The sequence below is a fragment of the Coloeus monedula genome (genome assembly GCF_965178545.1).
Source record: "Coloeus monedula genome assembly, chromosome: 4".
Classification (NCBI taxonomy): Eukaryota; Metazoa; Chordata; class Aves; order Passeriformes; family Corvidae; genus Coloeus; species Coloeus monedula.
The window spans coordinates 36576292-36595980 of record NC_138784.1 but is presented as its reverse complement, the minus strand read 5'-3'; the positions used below and the strand labels follow the sequence as shown (position 1 = coordinate 36595980).

Sequence of the window (19689 nt, the reverse complement as noted above, 5' to 3'; positions counted from 1 at the left end):
AGCTCAATGAGTCATGGGAATCTGAATCTTGGGATACATGCTGAGAGCTGTGCTACTTGTCATGACCAGACAGATACCAGTGTGATGGCCAGGCAGGACAGCACAGAATATGGGATCATGCTGTTCCAGGTTAGTCTGCCACAGGCTGACTAACCCTCCAGTTGCTCACCCAATGGGCAGAACACAGTGAAAACAAAGCCAAAATTCAAATGATTCAGGTAAATTTACAGGTACTTATCCGAGACCACTGTATAGTCCAAATTTTTGGAAGTTCACTCCTTATGAACTAATTTGGGCATGGAAAAGTAGCAGAAAGACATATCACTAGCTTATATACATAAAAAAGGAAAACCAACTAATTTAAAAAACTGACACCATAGAAAGATCACAATCTATAGCCTTCTTTTGCAGAATCCCAACCCAGATTTATTATGAGCAAGAATATAAAAAATTTAATGCAGAACTGCAACATGCATCTTTTAAATCTATGGAGGTGGTGGTGGTAGGGAAATAATCACAGCCAAATCCAGAACATATTTGTTCTGGTTTATCTCCACAATCAGTCTTATATTTTACCCATAGTGAAGCACATAACCCATATTAGTTTCCTTTAAAATACATATAAAGCATGTTAGGCTCAACTCACCTCTTCCATACAATTGTAACCCCATTAATCTCAGAGAAGCCACTTTCACTGAGATAGTCCTAAACGAAGGGAAATGAGTTTCGACTTTTTTTTTAGCACAGTAGTAGCTGATTTGCAGGCTCATCTTTCACTTAATATACATAGACACTGCAGTGATCACATAGCTCAGGTAGGCAGAGTCCAGGGATTCTGCAGCCAGATAATTTGAGTCCTACAGACAGCATGTATGTTGGCATAAAGTCCAACCAAGGCAAAATTAATCAAACATTATTCAGCCCCTTAGGTAGGTCTTGCAGCTGTCAGTGAATAGCTGACCACACCAACTAGCTAACTTAAAACTACTTAAGTAAGCTGCCGTGATTACTGTGTTGTCCTTGGTTCAGAGCCACATTATCTGATCCATGAAAAGTAATGGACTTTAAACTTCAGAGCTGTCAAACCAGCACTTTAATAAGTTCTACAGTTTGAAAAGACATTATATACAAGATACATAAACCACAGGCTTATTTAGCCTATTGGCCAAATTATGACATTCTTCTTCATGTCACGTATTCCAAGGCAGCACAATTTTAACTGAAATACATGTCTTCAGTTTTTCATGTAATCACTGAGAAATGAACAGAACCAGCATTATAACCTCACATACTTCTCAGAGTTTCCCACTTGGCAAAAACTTTGATCAAATATATCCAAGTGAAATGGGGTGGAGCATCAGCTCTGTTCACAGCTCTCTAACCACATCCCATGAAATAATGTAAGAAGACAAACGGAGATGTATATTGCAGCTTTATGGTCACAATAACAACGGTATCTCATGGAAGTCCCTGAGTGTTCTGCATGGTTGAAATGGGATTTCTTCTTACAATGTTTGTCATTAATATATGTTCAAGGAAAAATGCAGTTGCAAAAAAAGACATGCTTGAGACTGCCAAATACTTACTGGTGGCTAATTGCTGGAGAACTTATTCAGGAAAAATCCTCTTAAAATAGAAAGCAGTATTTTTAAGCTACTGAGGGCATTAGAATATATGATTATATGCTGAATCAGAAACAATTGGGAAAAAAAAAGTTAAAATGCCAAGGGATTGCTGTTATGTGCACCTGAGTTTTTATTAAAATCCAATGAAATTTATTTGGCATTTCATGTAGCTCTTGCTGATTCTTCTTGCCTTCCTCCCCCCACCACCTCCCCCAATTTTCAGTCTTTCTTTTAGATTTGCACCCATTCATACAAACCTAAAGTGACAGCACAAACCCTTGATTACTGAATAATAATCTTGCCTTAATGAAAGAAAACCCCACACATATCCCCCCAAAAATCTTCCTTTCTCTGTTTCTACTTGACTAAATTACTTAAAAAAATCAGACTTTATTAATGTGATGCTCAGCATTTAAGGCTTCACTAAAATGGAAAATCATAAAAACTGAAAAAGTCCATCAAATTTAAAAATAGCTCAGCACATAAATAGTTAGAAACATTCCTTGGCAATAAAAAAAGGAAAATTTAGATAAATCAGAATTATCTATAATACAGCCTCTTAAATGCATTTTCCTTTGTCTGATTTTAAGAGATTAAGAGTAAACCTCATTATATGTCTTTATGAAGCTGGTAAAACTTGAGCTATAGTATTATCTGCATGCACACCTGTAAGCATTAGAGGCCAAATATAAAAAACGCTATGGAAAATTTATCTTTATCTTCTTATTTCTCTGCAAGATAGCAGCCATATAACAAATTTATCAGAAAAAACAATTTGAAATCTGCTCAAGGTTTCACATTTTTCTTTGCATATATAAGATACAAAGAATCATTCACAGCAAAGCTTGTAGCATGTACTGCAAGTTGTCTTCATTTGTGTTGCGCAAATAATCCCACCTGCCACCAGGATTTGATTTTATAGCACTTATTGCAATAAAACTAGATGTTGTTTCTATATGTGGTATATGAAAACATCCAGAAGAACTAAGTACCTGTAGGAAAGGGACTTCCCTCACTGCCTACCCTTAAATTAGAAACTCTTATACAGTAAAGTGAGTCCTCCTAGAGCAAGTAATGCTCAAATGTATTGGAAATTCATTACTCCTTTGTAAATATGGCCTAGGCTAACTTACAGATAGCTACTTTTCCTGTCGCCAAAATGCTAAGAATTACAAACACGGCACTTAAACCAGTCCTGTGCCCATACTTATCTGGAAACATTTTCTTCTTCCAAATCGGCTGGATGCGACCTTTGTTTTGTCCTTGAGGTGAGGAATCAGGTTGCAAATCAGTGTTAAACAATGGGGCTTCTGAAATGAGCCTATTTCTCAGTACCTTAGTCAAAGCTGCAATTCTCTGAGCCAGTTCAGCCTCCACTTCAGGTAAGGTTTCAGCTTTCCTCATTGTCTGCTGCAGCTTCTGCTCAGCCAGCTCGAGACGCTCTTGCAGCTGTCTGTTTTTGTCTTCCAACTGAAAGCCAAAGATAGATAAACAAGAATAAAAAATAAAAATCAACATTAGGAATTTTCCTTCCCTTTCTAAAGTACCAGTGAAATGATAGCTAAACTAACAGGCAAGTCACCCCTCAGTGTGGGAGAGCTTATCAGAGAGGTATTAACTCAAGCATGGAACATTGTAGGCTGCCAGACTTACTACTGATTTGAGGCTCAAGGATCATGGAAGGTGAATAAAAGTTGTAAAATGGCACTAATTAAGATGAAAAAGCTCCACTGATGGATGTGGTATTTATCTGAGCAAAATAATAGTACTGGTACCAGTTAAACAAGAATTTTCTAAATGGAAATGGTCCATCTTACAGAAAAGTTTACATATGAGCTAAAATGGGAAAGATGTACAATTCTGAAAGGATGGAATTCCATGAGTAAATTGCCAAAAAATTTTCTGAATGAATCCAATCATATATTATGACAAGTTAAAACTGACATTTCATTCATTACAATTAAATCTCATTTTACAGAGGTGAAGTTGATTAATCTGTGATAACTATTAAAGAGAAATAAGAGGACTTTTTATAACTGCAGCATTTTCTGGCCTACTGAGATGCACCACACAATTATGATCTTTTAATGGTTACTGCTTTCTTGTTCAATCCAGGTAATACAAGACAAAATGAAAAAGGCGTGCAATTGTAGATTCTTTTTTTTGTCTTTAAAAAAGCATGAAAAGATAGGCTTTTACCATCTCAATGCTGCAAATCAACTTCAGGTCTGACCATATATACTCTAAACCTAGTTGTTTTGATTCCTGCTTTGAGTAGGCAGAACTCTGCAGCACAGCATGATTTACATTGGCAACAATAAGAACTCCGATACAAGTACCTTCCTTTCCCATCATTGAGTGTTTTTTTTCTCTGACAATTGAAGACACCTCTTAAAATAGTCTAAGGAAGCTGGAAAAAGCTGGAGAGTTTGAGTGCTGATGGTTTAATTTCCCTGAAGAGGTAGTCAAATACATATATGCACACACACACACAGAGGGATGCATGCATGTGTGTGCAAATATATCTTCATACAATTATAGAAGCAGAGATTATCACATCACATCACACATGCTAATTTCCCAAATAACACTTCAAATTGTTTAAAAACATGCTAGGCAAAAAGGAAGTCTGATACTGAGGCTGGGTTTGAATTATACATTATGAATTATATTCATTTCATGTTTGCTTTCAGTTTATATCATATTCCTCAAATTACAAAGCAGTGTTTTATGTTCAGTTTACATTCCAGATTTGGAATCACCATGGAAACAAAGTACCATGAGAGAAAGCTGCACAGTCATGTTTTAAGCTTTCTTAAAATATATTTACAGTTCATCTATCATTTTAAAATTTTATTTGCACTCTACTAATCTGTAAAATCATTAGAATATATTACATACAAATTTTTCTCTCTCCTGAAGAAAGGAATTTTTTTAGCTCAGACTAATTTTTAGAAAATAAAATTCCAAAATTCTTACATAAGAAGCAAATATATTCTACTACTTAGGGAATAAGACTGTGTGCACTTTTGCAAGACTATCAGAAAACCCAGTTATTTTCCAACATTGAAAGTACACATTGAAATTATTGTTCACAGCTGTAGTAGCTGATACAACATTTAGAGGTGCTGAACAATTTAGGACTTTTTAGATTAACTGAATCTGTTGATTGAAACTGAACAGATTCACCTAATGGAAACCCCTTATAGTAAACAGACATTCATTTTCATTGGGTATGAAGAAAACAACTGACTAAGGCAGGTACAGCACCTGACGCAGGATGGCTTCCTTGTTTGCCAGTTCATTTTCCAGTTTATCGTTCATGTCGTGTATGGAGGTCGATTCTCTCTGAGCACTGAGGTAGCGCTTCTCCAGCGTAGTTATTCTTTCTTCCATATCTTCCTTTTGTGCCATTGCCTAATGTGACACAAAAACTCCCATCAGGAATCGCACAATTAAAATACTACATAATTTTATAATGGTTTAATTTTCATGCTAGTAGTAGACAGGAGTGTAAGGTATGCTCAGAAGTAAATCTTCAGTTTTAAAGAGAATTCTTTGGGATTTCCTGTAGCTGTGATACAGAATGACAGAATCAACCAGGTTGGAAAAGACCTTTGAGATCATCAGGTCCAACCTATGACACAATTCCACCTTGTCAATTAAACCATGGCACCGATCATACACCCAGTCTTTTCTGAAATCCAGGCATGGTGACTCCACCACTTCCCTGGGCTGCCCATTCCAATGCACAGTTACCCTTTCCATGAAGGACTTCCTCATGTCCAACCTGAACCTCCCCTGGTGCAGTAGCAGCAGTTGAATACAGCAAACAGAAACAAACTTCACCTTTTGCATATGTTTCTAGTTTCTATATTTTTCAATGCAAAATTCATAGCAAACAAAGCTCACATTTACTTGCTTGTTTTTTAAACAACAGCTTGATCAAAATTTATAAAAATTGATATAGTTACATAATAGTAGAAACATAACTACAGTGACATGGGGTAAAAAAAAAATACATGCACATTCCTATACTTATTCCTGGGTTCTGCTAAAATTTTCTTCTGAAGAACATGTAGCAGACATCCCGTGACATGTCCTGAAATTTCAGGAAAACAAGTGACCATAATGTTGGATACATAACTGTAACCATAACATATGGGTATGCTATACATATATGCTATGGGGAGGACTCCTCTAAGATCTTGAGGTTTTCTTATGTTTTAAAAGCTGGTCTCACTGAAATCAATTGCTATAATTTAGCTAGGCTATTCATTACTCTCTCTATTATATTTTTTATTTTTCTTCAATAAATCTTAATGAAATTAGAAAATTTTATTAGCTTTAAAGTTGTGTCTGGCTCTTGAGAAGAGTTACATGTTGCCACATAACCTTTCACAATGAAAATATTTACTGATAGGCATGCCTTACTGATTTTGCTTTATTACATTATGAAAGCAGTGTTGAAGTAAGTATTTTTCAAGACATAGTTGACACCGAACCGTGCCATAAATCAAATCCCTCCTGATAGGAGAAAATTTTCTAAAAGTCCTTGCAAGGAGTTTCAAAAGATAAACTGAGACTTTTCCTTGAGTTTCAATGCTTCCAGATAGTTGTTTATTAAGTCTTATCAGAGGAACAGAACCACTAGCGTGACCCAGGTACAGCATAGAGCACAGAAAGCAGGAGAGAAGCATAATTATCAAGATTTACATGGCCTTTTAAAGATAATTTAACCAATTGTTACTAAAAACGTACATTATTTTCACTTTCCTACCAGTTATTCAGTAACACAGGCAGGAACTGTGGAATTCTCTATCCAATCATTCCACACTACTTTTACTGCAGAATATGGAGTAGTAGAAGGAGAAGAAAGTTTAGAGAACAACAACAATCCTCCATTTTGATATTTTTTACTCTTATCTATTTACTACAAAGAGAAGCCCAAAACCTCTAAATTTTTCACCCTGTGACAATCTTACATAGTAGTCTATCACCTAAGTCACACTACTGTATTTTCTAGTTCTTGTCTGACTGTTGGTAATTTTTTCCAAGGTTGGAGGTTAAAACAGTATTGTTCAGGGGGGTAAAACCCTTAAAAACAGGCAGAGAAATATTCTCGGCACTCTGGGTTCCTACAATAGCGATCATACAAATTAATCTGAATAGCTACTCCTGAAGTGGGCCACATCCAGCTGATCTTTTTGAGTATTGCCAGAAAAAACCAACAGCATAAATATAGTTATTACATATGTAATTTGTTAAATTACACAAGAAAAAACTTAAATAATTTGTATAAGTTATACTATACGAAACTACCCCTTTCTTGTTGCATGTATTTAATTTTCTGTACTGGGACGACAATCTTTTGTGGCAGCATGAAATAATCAAAGGCACTTCCACTTTTACAAATATGTTTTGCAGCAGATTTTGCACTGGCATTTGGTAATTATTCTAAATGCAAACGTATTAGTGGCAGCTTTTCTTAGGAAGAAATGAAATGAAAACAATTAAGCCCACAGCCAGTGTAATGTGGTATTCAAAAGATAAGCAGCAAGTGGCAATCAAGTGTCTGAGATACAGCAATATTTGCCGAAGTTAAATACAGTGGAGATATTAGAATCCCCTTGTGACTTAATGTAGCAGTGGTGGAGAAGGAGAAGCACATCACAGCATCATAGAATTGTTCAGGTTGGAAAACTCCTCTAAGAACATCAAGTCACACAATAAATGTAGCATCACCATGTCCTCAAATGCCGTATTAACATATTTCACGAACACTTCCAGGGATGGCGACTCTAACGCTTCCCTGGGCAACCTGATCATATGCTTGACCACCCTTTCAGTTGAGAAAATTTTCCTTATATCCAAATGAAACATCCCTGCCACAGCTCGAAGCCACTTCCTCCTGTCTTGTCACTTCTTACTTGGGAGAACAGATCACCCACCTTGCTACAACCTCCTTTCAGGTAGGTGCAGAGAGAAATAAAGTCTCTCCTGAGCCTCCTTTCCTCCAGACTAAACAACCCCAGCTCCCTCAGCAGCCCTCATCAGACTTGTGCTCCAGACCCTTGACCAGCTTTGTTGCCCCTCTCTGGACATGCTCCTGCACCTCAACATCTTTCTTGTAGTGAGGGGCCCAGAACTTGAGGTGTGGCCTTACCAGCATCAAATACAGGGGGACAATCACTTCCCTGGTCCTGCTGGCCACACTATTGCGGATGACCTTGGCCTTCTTGGCCACCTGGGTACACACTGGCTCATGTTCGGCCACTGTTCACCAGCACCCCCCAGGTCCTTTTCCTTTGGGTCACTTTCCAGCCACTCTTCCCCAAGCCTGTAGCACTGCACGGGGTTGTTGTGACCCAAGCGCAGAACCTGGCACTTCACCTTCTTGAACCTCATACAATTGGCCTTGGCTCATCAATCCAACCTCTCCAGTCCCTCTGCAGAGCCTTCCTGCCCTCCAGCAGATCGACACTCCTGCCTAACTTGGTGTCATCTGTAAACTTACTGAGGGTGCCTTTGATTCCCTCATCTGTATCATCAATAAAGATATTGAACAGGACTGGCCCCAGTAACGAGCCCTGCAGAACACCAGAAGTGATATGTCACTATTGTCACTATATCACCAGCTGGATATGTCACTATTCACCACCCCATGCTGGGCCTGGCCATCCTGCCAATTTTTCACCCAATGAAGAGTGCACCTGTCCAAGCCATGAGCAGCCAGTTTCTCCAGAGGAATGTAGTGGGAGATGGTGTCAAAGGCTTTACTTAAGTTCCTGTAGGTAACATCCACAGCCTTTCCTTCATCCACTGCACAGCTTAATTTATCATAGAAGGAGATCAGGTTGGCCAAGCAGGACCTGCCTTTCATACTCCTGTGCTGGCTGAGCCTAAGCCCCTGGTAGTCCTGCACATGCAGTGTGATGGCACTCAGGATGATCTGCTCCATGATCTTCCTGGGCATCGAGGTCAGTCTGACAGTCCTGGATCAGTGAAAACTAGTCTTTGTAACTAGACAAAAATGATAAAATACTTAAAAATATTTTAAGTACTTAAAAAGTATTGTGAAGAGACTTTGAGCCTATGCCAAGCATTGGAAACTGTGAAGGAACATCCCTTCCAGAATACTAGAAATAACAGGTTAAATATATGCATATAAATGCATATACATACACACGCATACATAAATGCATATGAAATAACTATATTGTAGGAAGCAGTGTAACAGAAAGGTAACTAACACATATTAAAATAGATTCTAGAAGCCAACAATCCACACACACTGAAAACATCTGCCTAAGAGACGATATGCTGGAGAACACTGAAGAAACACCACAAATTTAAGAGGAGGAAAGAGATGGAAAATTAAATTATACTTTCATTTATTGAGAGAAAGAAATAAATTTCTAGTACTGTTTCTTAATTTAAATTTTCTGTCTCCTATGTTTAAGGGCTTTCATCGGTGCTCAGCTTTTGCTGCCCATATACATTGGCCTCTATCAGTTTGTAGCAGATATCATAGGAAAAACAATAAAGAAATACGAGGTGAGTGTGGTGAATTCCTTACCTCTCTAATGTCTCTCTGATATTTACTGTTCATTTCCTCTGTTTTAATGAGCTCCTTTCTTGTGGTCTCTGCTTCCTGCTCTACCTCTCCCACTCGGGAAGACAGTGCAGCCAAACGCTCCTTCATTTGTGCCATTTCATAGTTTTGCTTTTCCAGTAGCTCCTGAAGTTCAACAACTTGACTGGCTTCATCATTTGAGTCTATTGAGCCATTTGATAGACGCTGTTAATGGAGAAGTGACATTGATTAATTATCTTTTAATGTGGGCTCTAGCTAAAGAATTTCTAAAGCAAAGATTATTTTAAAAATTACCAAAGCAACTAGGAAGGAAAAAACCATTTTCATGGTACATAAGACAGGTATAGTTACGAGAAAAATAGCAAAAGATTAATTCATATCAATGGATTCCAGAATGTAGCATCACAGAGAGATGTAAACAATGGCATTAAGAGCAGAATACTATACATAAAAAAGGTTTAGTTTGGCATTATGACTATTTGAGTACAGATTGCAACATACTTCTAAAAAATCACCAAATTCATTTCATTGATCTTAACTAAACTTACAGCATTTTAAATGAAACAAAGTTAATGTCATTTGCAAAATACACCATGCTGCAGACAGGAAACAACATGAATAAATCACAGACTTACTGTGCCAGAAAGTGCTTTCACGCTGGACAACATACTAGTTAGATTTGCATTAAAAACAAGTTCTGATGAAGTAATTTATGTACTGCTGAAAGCCTTGGTATGAATATAGTTATAAAGAAAAAAAAAATCAAGATTCCATTACACACAGTGCATTTGGGATATGATCTCAGCAATATGATTTATATTGTAAATAAAAGATTGCAGGATAGAAGTGCATTCACCAGCAGGACTTGCTGGTATTGCCTCATTACAACAGATATTCATATTAACATTTTCCAGCATAGTCTAAGCCTATGGTTTCATACAAATTTAATTCTCTCATGTCAAAAAAATAGGCAAAAAACCAACAAACAAAACCAGAAATATTTGATTTGACCTGCAACATGAAAAAATAAAACCAAAATGCCCAACCTGTCATTAGCTTTCTTGATTATGTACAATTTTATTGATTAAATTTATATTATGGAGCACAGGAACAAAGTATTTTTCTGTAACTATAATTTTAAACATCACAGAGAAATACTGGCCCTAAGAGATGCTTATTGTCCTTCAGGTGATAATGTATATATGAAAAATTCCTAGCAAGATCTGAGGGGAAACCAGAATTGCTTTCATTAGCACTTTGCATTATTATTGTCAAAATATATTTTAAAGAAATCTTCTAACGCCTCTAAGAACATTATTTAACGGCTTTAACAACATTCTTTTCTCAATCAGCTGTAAAATGAACCCAGATCAAGACTACCTGCCCTGTTGCTGATCACTGAATAAAATTACACTAAAAATTCGTTACATCAAATAACTCAGTTCCAAAGCTGTATTCTTTACACTAGCTAATTATATTTTAGGTATCTCATGTTAGCTGCTGAACCATCATTCATCTACTTTCAGGACACCATGGTAAGATGACCATAGCAAATTAAAAACTTATTTACTCTCAGTTTGATGTTTGGAAAGTGTTCAATTTGTCTCCTTGAATCAAAATGCTATTAATATGCAGCAGTCAAAAACAAAATAGTACTCAAATACTCAAACAGGATAAGACAGCCAAACCATCATATTTTCTTCCATTTTGAAAATTAAAGATAAAGTTTTTATCTACGAAAATTATAATCTGTTTTACTGCTTTAATCTCATACAGCAATTTTAGCAGTTTTCACAGATTGGGAAATTTTATCTTGCATGGAATTTGCCCTGCAGCTCTCTGAAGAGCAGTCCAGGAATGCTGCAAGGTTATAATAAGCCAAATACTAAATCTCAAATGCAATAAATGGCATGTGTTCATGTACCTTATGTGACATAAACCCTGGTAATTATGAAATGGCAACCTGTGATATCTAGGACTATGTCCACTGCAAGAGAAGAATTCTCTTTTCATTAATGAAGTTTTTTTCCTTAAGATATTAATAACTAAACTACTGATAAACTAAACCTGAAAACCAATCTTTTTCTACTAATTTACTTAGTATCCGAGAATTCTGGAAAGGAAAGTGATATTGCAGTTAGAATTTGTCTCTCACCACTAAACCACTGCTGTGACTGACAATTATGCATGCATGTATTTTGATCTATGCACATGAACTTAACTCATAATTCTTTGATGAACTCTTTTTACAAAGTGCTTTAATTCTAATCATTGTTCACCTTTACTTTACATTTTTCTTGTAATCATACATAGAGCTAGTTGGTATTTAAAATTCCAAACTTGCTAAAAATGTCAACATTTTAATTTTCCTGAGTAAGATCAGGATAAAAAAAAGCTTTCTGTAAAGACACAAATAAAATTTTAAACACTCAGTTTAAAATCTGGTATTTTTAGAATTTTGAAGCATACTTTAAAAGTTTACCAAGTGATTTTAACTGGTACTTTGTGACTTTTATGCCTTGTTATTATTTTATGATATATTATTATATGAGTACATCATATACAGCAATCACTTCAAAAGACAACAGGTAGAATGTTATTAAGAATTATTTCAAGGATTAACTGATATAACATTCCTCAGTTTTTAGGGAGGGTTTTTATCAACAGTTATGATAATAATTTCCCCTCTCTCCCACAAAAAAATAGCTTGAACAAGAATGTGAAAATATGCAATGTCAGTAGAAGCAAAAGACATTCTGTAGATGATGATTCAAATTCATTTTCTGATTTAGTGACAGGAGCAGGAACCTCCCATGCTCCAGAGAAATTTCCTATGGAATAAGCTGGAGTGACAGAACTGCAGCATCTTCTTTGTTACTGAGTTTGTGAATAATGTCCATGTCCCTTGTCTTGTAATTGTTTGTTTGATTCTTTTCTTGTTCTTTCTCTGGCTGAATTTATTTTATCTTGTTGAATTTTTTTGTTTCCTGGTATTCAAAGAGCTTCTTCTTGTTGATGCTGTATATTAATTGCAATCCATTGCAATTAATATATCAATTACAATGTCATTGCTCTATATTAATTACAATCCTTTGTAAATAAACAATTAGTTGAATGTTTAAAACAATGAAATTTAATAAATTTCTGCTAATTATTACCTGAAGCACTAAAGGAAACCTTTTCAGAAGAGCATTCTCAAAAAAAAGCTTTCAAAGTAGACATTCTTGAGTATCATATCCCTATACTAGCCCAAATCCCCCAAAAATGGAAGAAATAGTGTCAAATTAGTTGTGGTGGTGGAAAAGGAGGTACTGAAAGTAATCTAAAACAATTAGGAAGTATTTAAAGAGGGAATGTTAAAGAAAACTTTTGACCTAGTCAAAACGATCTAGCAGAGAAAACAAAAAATGTACCTGGTCCCTAGATCTGTCTTAGAAGTTAATCATCCAGATGAAGTCTTCAACAAATTTTATGATGCTGTCTATCAAAAGGGGTCATGAAGAAGCCACATATGGACACACTCCTTAAGTTCAATTAGCTCACACAAAAGAATCTACTACCAATGGCTATTTTTCGCTCAAAAAAAGAAATGTGGCAGATAGCTCACATGCTTCAGTGCTTTGAGAGTTTTTTTGTTAACTAGTTTACCCAATACAGATAGTCCATCTGTTTCTATCACATTTACTTAGTTAGACTTCAATACTGCAGAGGCAGCAGCACCATCAAATATTTTCCCCCTCATCGTTTTTGCTTTCTACGGGCATGGCAGGTACACACAGCTGCAGTGTGTGCTCGCCTGCTACACATACTGTAAGGGTCTCTGGACTCTAATCCTGCCCCTTTCTACAGGTTTCTCAGCCACATGAGAAATCTGGCTGGCATCAGACTGAAAGGCCCAACAGAACCTTAAGACATCTTGTCTTGAGCTAGGTCAGAGCAAACAAAGTGTATTCTTTGTACATGAGCAATGACATCTCTAGCCAACAATGCAGCACTTACATTCCTCCTCTCCTGGGAAAAATGAGGGAAAGAGCAACAGCAAGAGGATGCCTGTTGTGGGTTTTTGTAAGCTGAGGGTTTTTTTGCTTTTTTGTTTCTCTTACATCACCATAACACCACACCAGATAAATAACTGATATAACATAAATAAAGCGGTTGTTACCAAGGGTTTTAGAGATACCCTTCCTTCATAAAGCAAGCCTTCAGTCTCATCCAAATATAGTGAAACAAGATAGGAAGAGAAACAGAAAGGATGGAATAATCATCAAATAAATCTGATGACAGTGATGGTACTAACTCTAACAGGTGACACTGCAGAGACAGGAATGAGGGGACAATAGGGATGAAACAAGAAATGTTTGGGGTGGAACGGGGAGAAGTAAAATTTTAATTTCTTAAGGTCTGTGGAAATGGAGGAGGAAAGCAAATGTTCCCTACCACTGAACAGTATGAAAAGGAAAATAACATCCCTGGAATCTGGTTTTCTTCCTTTCAAGATCCAAAAAGCACTTCAGTAAGACAATCTGCTGCTTGTATAGGAGTGTCAGCAGGGAGAAAGACAGCAGATTGGAGCATTACAAACAACCAGAAATCCCACCCCCCCTATATTGCTGCTTCTTTCCACCATGAGATAATGAAAGAAAAACCAGCTGCAGACTAGTTCACTAGTAAAAACCAAGAACAATGGTAAAGGAACACCATGAGAAATTGTAAAATAAGGCTCATCCAGAATATTGGAGTCTCTGTTAATCTAATTCATACTGCCCTTTCAATTAAACCCTAGCAATAAATAACACTGGAGGCAAACTGATTGGAGCAACTCATAAAGTAAGATAAAATAAAAAAAAGAGTAGGGACACCAGTCTACAGAAGTTAGCAAAAGGAATGGTAAAATTGTACCAGGTTATATAGTAAAGTTCTTTACCATTTTATTTTGTAGAAAGAACTTACATTGAACTATCAATGTGGTAAAATACACATGAAAACCTAATTTTTTAAAAGCAAATCCCAAGAACAGTAAAAAGCACCTCCACGTGATATTTTTTCTCCACTTGTGTAAAATTTGACACAAAATATTTGCTTTAAATACTATCTACCAGTAATTAATTATGTATTTTGTGCTAGAATTTAACCTCAGAGAGTGGTGAGAAGGAAACCAATAATATCTCATGGGGTTCTCTCTGAACAACCTGCAGCAGAGACAGGACCCATTAACCTGACAGAACTCCTAATTTGTGCCTCTGAGTTTTAGTAGTACGAGCACAGCTGATTCACAGGATGCCCATAAGCATAAGCATTTCCACATCAGAGAACTAAATTAAGCTCTGTCTAAGCATAAGGTACCTTTGAATAATTGAAAGTCATCTAAAAATTCAGAAGTCTTGTCTTTTAGAATTCCTAGAACAAACAAGTATTTTTATGGTATAAGCATGTGGGTTGTGTGGGTGGGGCTTTTGTGTGTATGTGTATTCTCTTTTTGGTTTTGGTTTTGTTTATTTAAACCCTAAAATTGTGTGCCCTATGTCTAGTCTTTACTAAGACACTCTCTAAATCTTTTTTTAAAGGAGCACTGGCAAGTTCACTGCACCATAAACCCCATTTCACCATGGTCCTCACATGGAAATTTGGAAAATTTGGTCTCAAATCCCAGGGGAAAAAAATAAAAAAAGATTTATTTTTAACTCTATAATGGTGGAGATGTTCCTTCCAACTTAGAAAATCTGATCATGAAGGCCCCATCAGAGAAGAGACAGAAATACAGTTTACTTCACAGGTCAAATAAACTTGTCTGAATTCTATAGCATGGAAATATCAAAAAGTAAGTAAAATAACCATCAAAGAAAGCTAAACTATACAGGTCACTTTTAGGAGAGCAAGAGTGAAAATCAATGCTGCAAAGAGTAATACTGATGCTGTTTGAGATGTAAGAATAAATAAGTTACAGAGGATGCTTTTTGCTACAGTGTAGCATTCTTCCACCCCATTCCATTCAAATGCCTCATACAAAACATTAAAAAAAAACCTGGTACTAACAGAGTTACATTGCTATGTGATAGACCAATCCCAAAGGACAACTAAACAAGCAAATGCAGCATGATCATCATCCATATAACCAGTACACAAATCAGTGTGTAAAGCTGTGCCAAACCCACTAGCATTACACCTAAGCTGTCACAGTAATAGCTAAGTGTTTGATTGCCTCTGTGTTTGAAAATTATTCTACTTCTCTAGGTTGTTTCACACATTTTGGTCTGCATCAGGCAGTAATCTCCTGATCATTAGAGGTCTCCTCTTCAGTTACTCTGAACTGTCTCCAACCTCTAACCAGTTATCAAATACAATATTCTCTCAACTGGAATTTTTTTCCCCCCCTACCCCACTACTGATGTAAAAATAGCCACCTTCTCTGGCACTTTTCTCTCTAAACATCCTCACTCTCTTGCACTTTCTACTGAGCCATCAAAAGATTCCTAGTTTTATTACTAATTTGAAGATCTAGAATGTCTGTTTCCTGATCAGCTTTCAGCTCTTATTCATCTTCTGATGTCTGTGATCATCTGTCCCACTTTAGTCCTTTTGCAAAATGACAGAGGGGAGGGCATTCACTTGATGGGTGGGAATTTTTTTTCATGTTGCTGGTCTCTTCCAAAATGCCTGCCTGTTTCTCTTTTATACTATTAGATGACTTCCTGAGCTCTCACACAGGAGAGAGCAATCAGTTGCTGCTCCTTTATTATAAAGGCTATCTAGCTGTTCAAACCAAGCTATACACACAACCTCTGTCCTCATTTGCCCTGACTAGCACCTTTTTCTTAGTAGCCTCCCCATTCCACCATTAGAAATTATGTTCTGGCAACTCCTTGCAGTAAATCATCCAGCAAAGGTCTGTCAGCACACGCTGTCAGTTATCAGAGTATTTGAAATGTGAAATTCCCCTGCAAAATTTCCCCTTTAAAGGTGTGTTTTAACTGGCTTAATATGTAGTAGAATATAGGGGTTTCTACTAGGTAAAAAGGAAAAGAAACTCATACGATCAGAAGGCACGTTAATTTATATGAAACAAGCAAAGAACTGATTTCTTGACAAAGATTTGAGAAGTCTGTTGACTTATCATTTAAACCGTGCATAAGTCATGCAGCTCTTTATGCTATAGTGGTGAGCACTAAGTATTCATAGCCATGCAGACATACTAAACTATTAAGCAGAACAGTACTTACAAAATATTAGCCTGGATTCTTTCTGAAAGAACAGTGCATACACTCCTAGACTTACTCTTTAGACTCATGAAGGCTTCTAAGCTAACTGCAGCTTATATCCATGATTCCTTTCACTCAATAAGCCTCACCTTGCCAGGTGCATCAAGCCATCAGTCTTCATTAAGTCCCTCTCAGCACATGATTCTTTAATTAGCTTTATAAACATCAATTTGGAAAGAGATGATTAGAAAACCAGAAAGATATCTGCACTGCTTGTAAGCAAACCCATCATCTGCTTATCAAATTTATTTTGTGTCTGAAGTGTATTATTTCTCTATTTTAGAAAATACATGCTTTGGGGCACGATTCACATCTCCCACTACATTTTATACATCACTCCCACTACATTTTATACATCTTGCATTCTGACTACACTCAGAAAACAGGTAAACAAAGCGTCCTTACAGCAAACTTTTCTCTAAGGTCCAGAAACCCCTTTGACAGTTGGTGATCTTTCATTACTAAGTCCTAGTTTTAAATGATGCTTCTGATGAAGGCTCCATATGTCCTTCCTTCACTCCTTTCTCTGCCATTTCACTAAGCTACCAGTTGAAATGAAAGATTTTTTAAATTTATTCATTCAAAACAAAAGAGTGCATGTGATATAAACTTTTTTCAGTAAAAACTGAAACTGGAAGTTTTCCGCAGTGTTCTATTAATCATACAAAAACATACATCAGAAAATCCAAAAATAATCAAGTCCAAAACCCAGAACAGATTCTGATGATTGCTCTGAAAGACGCTTGCTACTTTTATTAATAGTATTTGATTTGCGCTCTGAACATTTTAGCCCACTATACTTGCCTTGGCAAAGCACCTTTTACTCCTACATGATACAATGTCTACAATTGTTGTCAGTGTTTTCACAGATTTTTGTATTCATAACCTGATTTAATTTTGAAAGTTTGATTTAATTATTGTAATATGTTAGTGCTATGAGTAAGAAGAAAAAACGTGATTCTTAGATAAGCTTAATGTGACAGCCTGAGGTATATTATAAAGCAAAATAGACCCAACTGTTTGTTCTTGCAAAAAGTAATTATATATGGCTCTGAGTTCCTCACAAAATATAACACCTGGTCTTCATTGCACCAGAAGTATCAGGCTCTTTTACCTCCCCTGGTATATGTATCTGTTTCCATTTGATTCTGGTATTGTTCTGAAGGGAATTACCAATTTCTGTTGGTAAAACTACCCTTACTATGGGTAGGACCAGTGTGCTTCCAAGGAGAAAGACCCAGATTTACACTGCACTCAAATAGTTAGCTTATGTACCTTCAGTGTAATAGAAATCCATGCTGAACTGGATTTGTCAAGCAGGACACTTTTGATACATCCATGGCATCTTTGAGGATAAAATAGTCATTCCTCAGGCATATTAGTCTCTGATAAAACTCCATTAACTTCAGAAGAATTATTGCAATGATTTTTTATATATTTGAATTAAAATACGTGGCACAGAATTTAGGAATATTCTCCATTATGAGAGAGAAATAAGCAAAATATAATTACAACTGTAATGGTGGACATTAAAGGTGTACAAACATCATAAGATCCTCTCTTTTCCAAAGCAATTTCAATACTCCCTAATTTGCATATGATCATTTCTGAAAATACTGTTTTACTGAATAATTCAACTTTCATGGTTCTTATGGAAGCTGAAATAAATATCAGTAGGAAATAATGAGTTTATTTGAAAACAAACTACTTATTTACAGTATCTTATTTCTGGCTGTTCACTTCCACTGTTGCTGCATCCCAAGTTGCTTCTCAATAGACTTCACAATGGCCACTTTGCTCACTGGGAGTTCTCTCTTTCCTGGCTTTTGTTTGTGGGGAAATCAGGCTATTGTCCTTAGAGATTAAGTGAAAGATCTGAGTGACAGCAAGTGGTCACAGATCTAAGTAGGAGACTATCTGATAACATAAATGGTTGCATCTTAATTTTCACAGCAAGTGATCTTTGTCAGGTGTTCTTTGAAACAAGTTTTCAAGGTCCTTTAAAGCTCTTCTCTTTGTGCAAGTTGGCCTCTTTGCAAGTTTCTATATTTGCAAGCTTTTAAGTTTCTCTTGCCTAAATAATAAGGAATTGATGATGGCCACTAAAGTAAATGTAGAAAAGTAGAGAGCAGCTAGTGCAGAGGATGTGAATTAGAGTGCACTGGTTCATCTGGTGTCAATACAGCCTCCTCTTAATGCCATATCCAGTATGCTTTCATTACTGTAAGGAGCAAAAACTTGCAAGCACAAACCTTTATTTCAGCTAACATGACAAACCCAAAGTGTTTTTATTAGGGAGCCTATGAGTTTTGTGGACATAATGCTGTAAAAAAATTCAATTAAAAATTGATAATAATATGTTATGTTGGATTTCATTCCTCTCACTAGTGTCTAAACATAAAGTTTTCTTAAAGGATGGATAGTCTTATTTCCACTTAGTTCTGCTTACAAGCGGTGAACCCAGTGGCTCAAATCACAAGATACAGCTTGGAAAGAAAGTGGAAAATCAGAGATTTTCAGCTAAACAGTGTGTTTGTATTTAAAAGCACAAGCGAGTGGGGTGTACACTGTTTATCAAAATTCCACAGATGTGTCTCTGAGTAAGATTTTTCAAAGAGGGGACTGTAGCTGAACAGTGTTTGTTTACTGCGTGTTTCTCAAACACATAGATTACTCAAAAGAAAATACACACAAACTGCAAAATGTGTAAAATTAATGCTTGCACTGCAAGCGCACCATTGGAAATTGGATTGCCTACAAAATAAGTAATGATGACAGCTATTTTTTCTAAGTAAGATTTATGCCGCTGTTCATCATACGGCATTACACAAAAATGCACAATTCCAAGCAGCAGCTCTACTCATTTCAGCTGTCTGCCAAATGTTATGTTATGCTATCATTTTAATTTAACAATTTTGAAGCAAAAGAGGAAGATGCTCAGCTTGGTTTTTGTCAATACGGAAATCTAAGGCTTAGGAAAAAACCTTTTTTTCTAAATCAGTCTCTACATTTTGTCATCTTTGAGCAATAAGCAGCAAATACTTGGCCTGAATTCTTTACACCTATTTCTGACTGAAGGAGTGCTACGTAAGCAGCTTCTCTCTATACGAGCATGGACATGAATTTGAAGATCATCCATAGGCAGCACAGAGAAAAAATACTTTTTCTAGTTTTTAGGTCTCTGTCATCCCCTTAGGGTCTATTTTTGCAG

At 36.4% G+C, this 19689-nt stretch overlaps 1 protein-coding gene across 4 annotated transcripts in view; it reads right to left on the bottom strand.

Moving 5' to 3' along the window:
* PPFIA2 (PTPRF interacting protein alpha 2) overlaps positions 1-19689 on the bottom strand; it is a gene marked incomplete at both ends in the record, with an annotated part of 283268 nt that overhangs the window by 55217 nt on the left and 208362 nt on the right. For all 4 annotated transcript variants that reach the window (XM_082279657.1, XM_082279658.1, XM_082279659.1 and 1 more), the window contains 3 exons: positions 2961-3095; positions 4896-5042; positions 9205-9426. In XM_082279657.1, coding sequence (XP_082135783.1) covers positions 2961-3095; positions 4896-5042; positions 9205-9426 — 504 coding nt within the window. The remainder of the gene's footprint in view (positions 1-2960; positions 3096-4895; positions 5043-9204; positions 9427-19689) is intronic.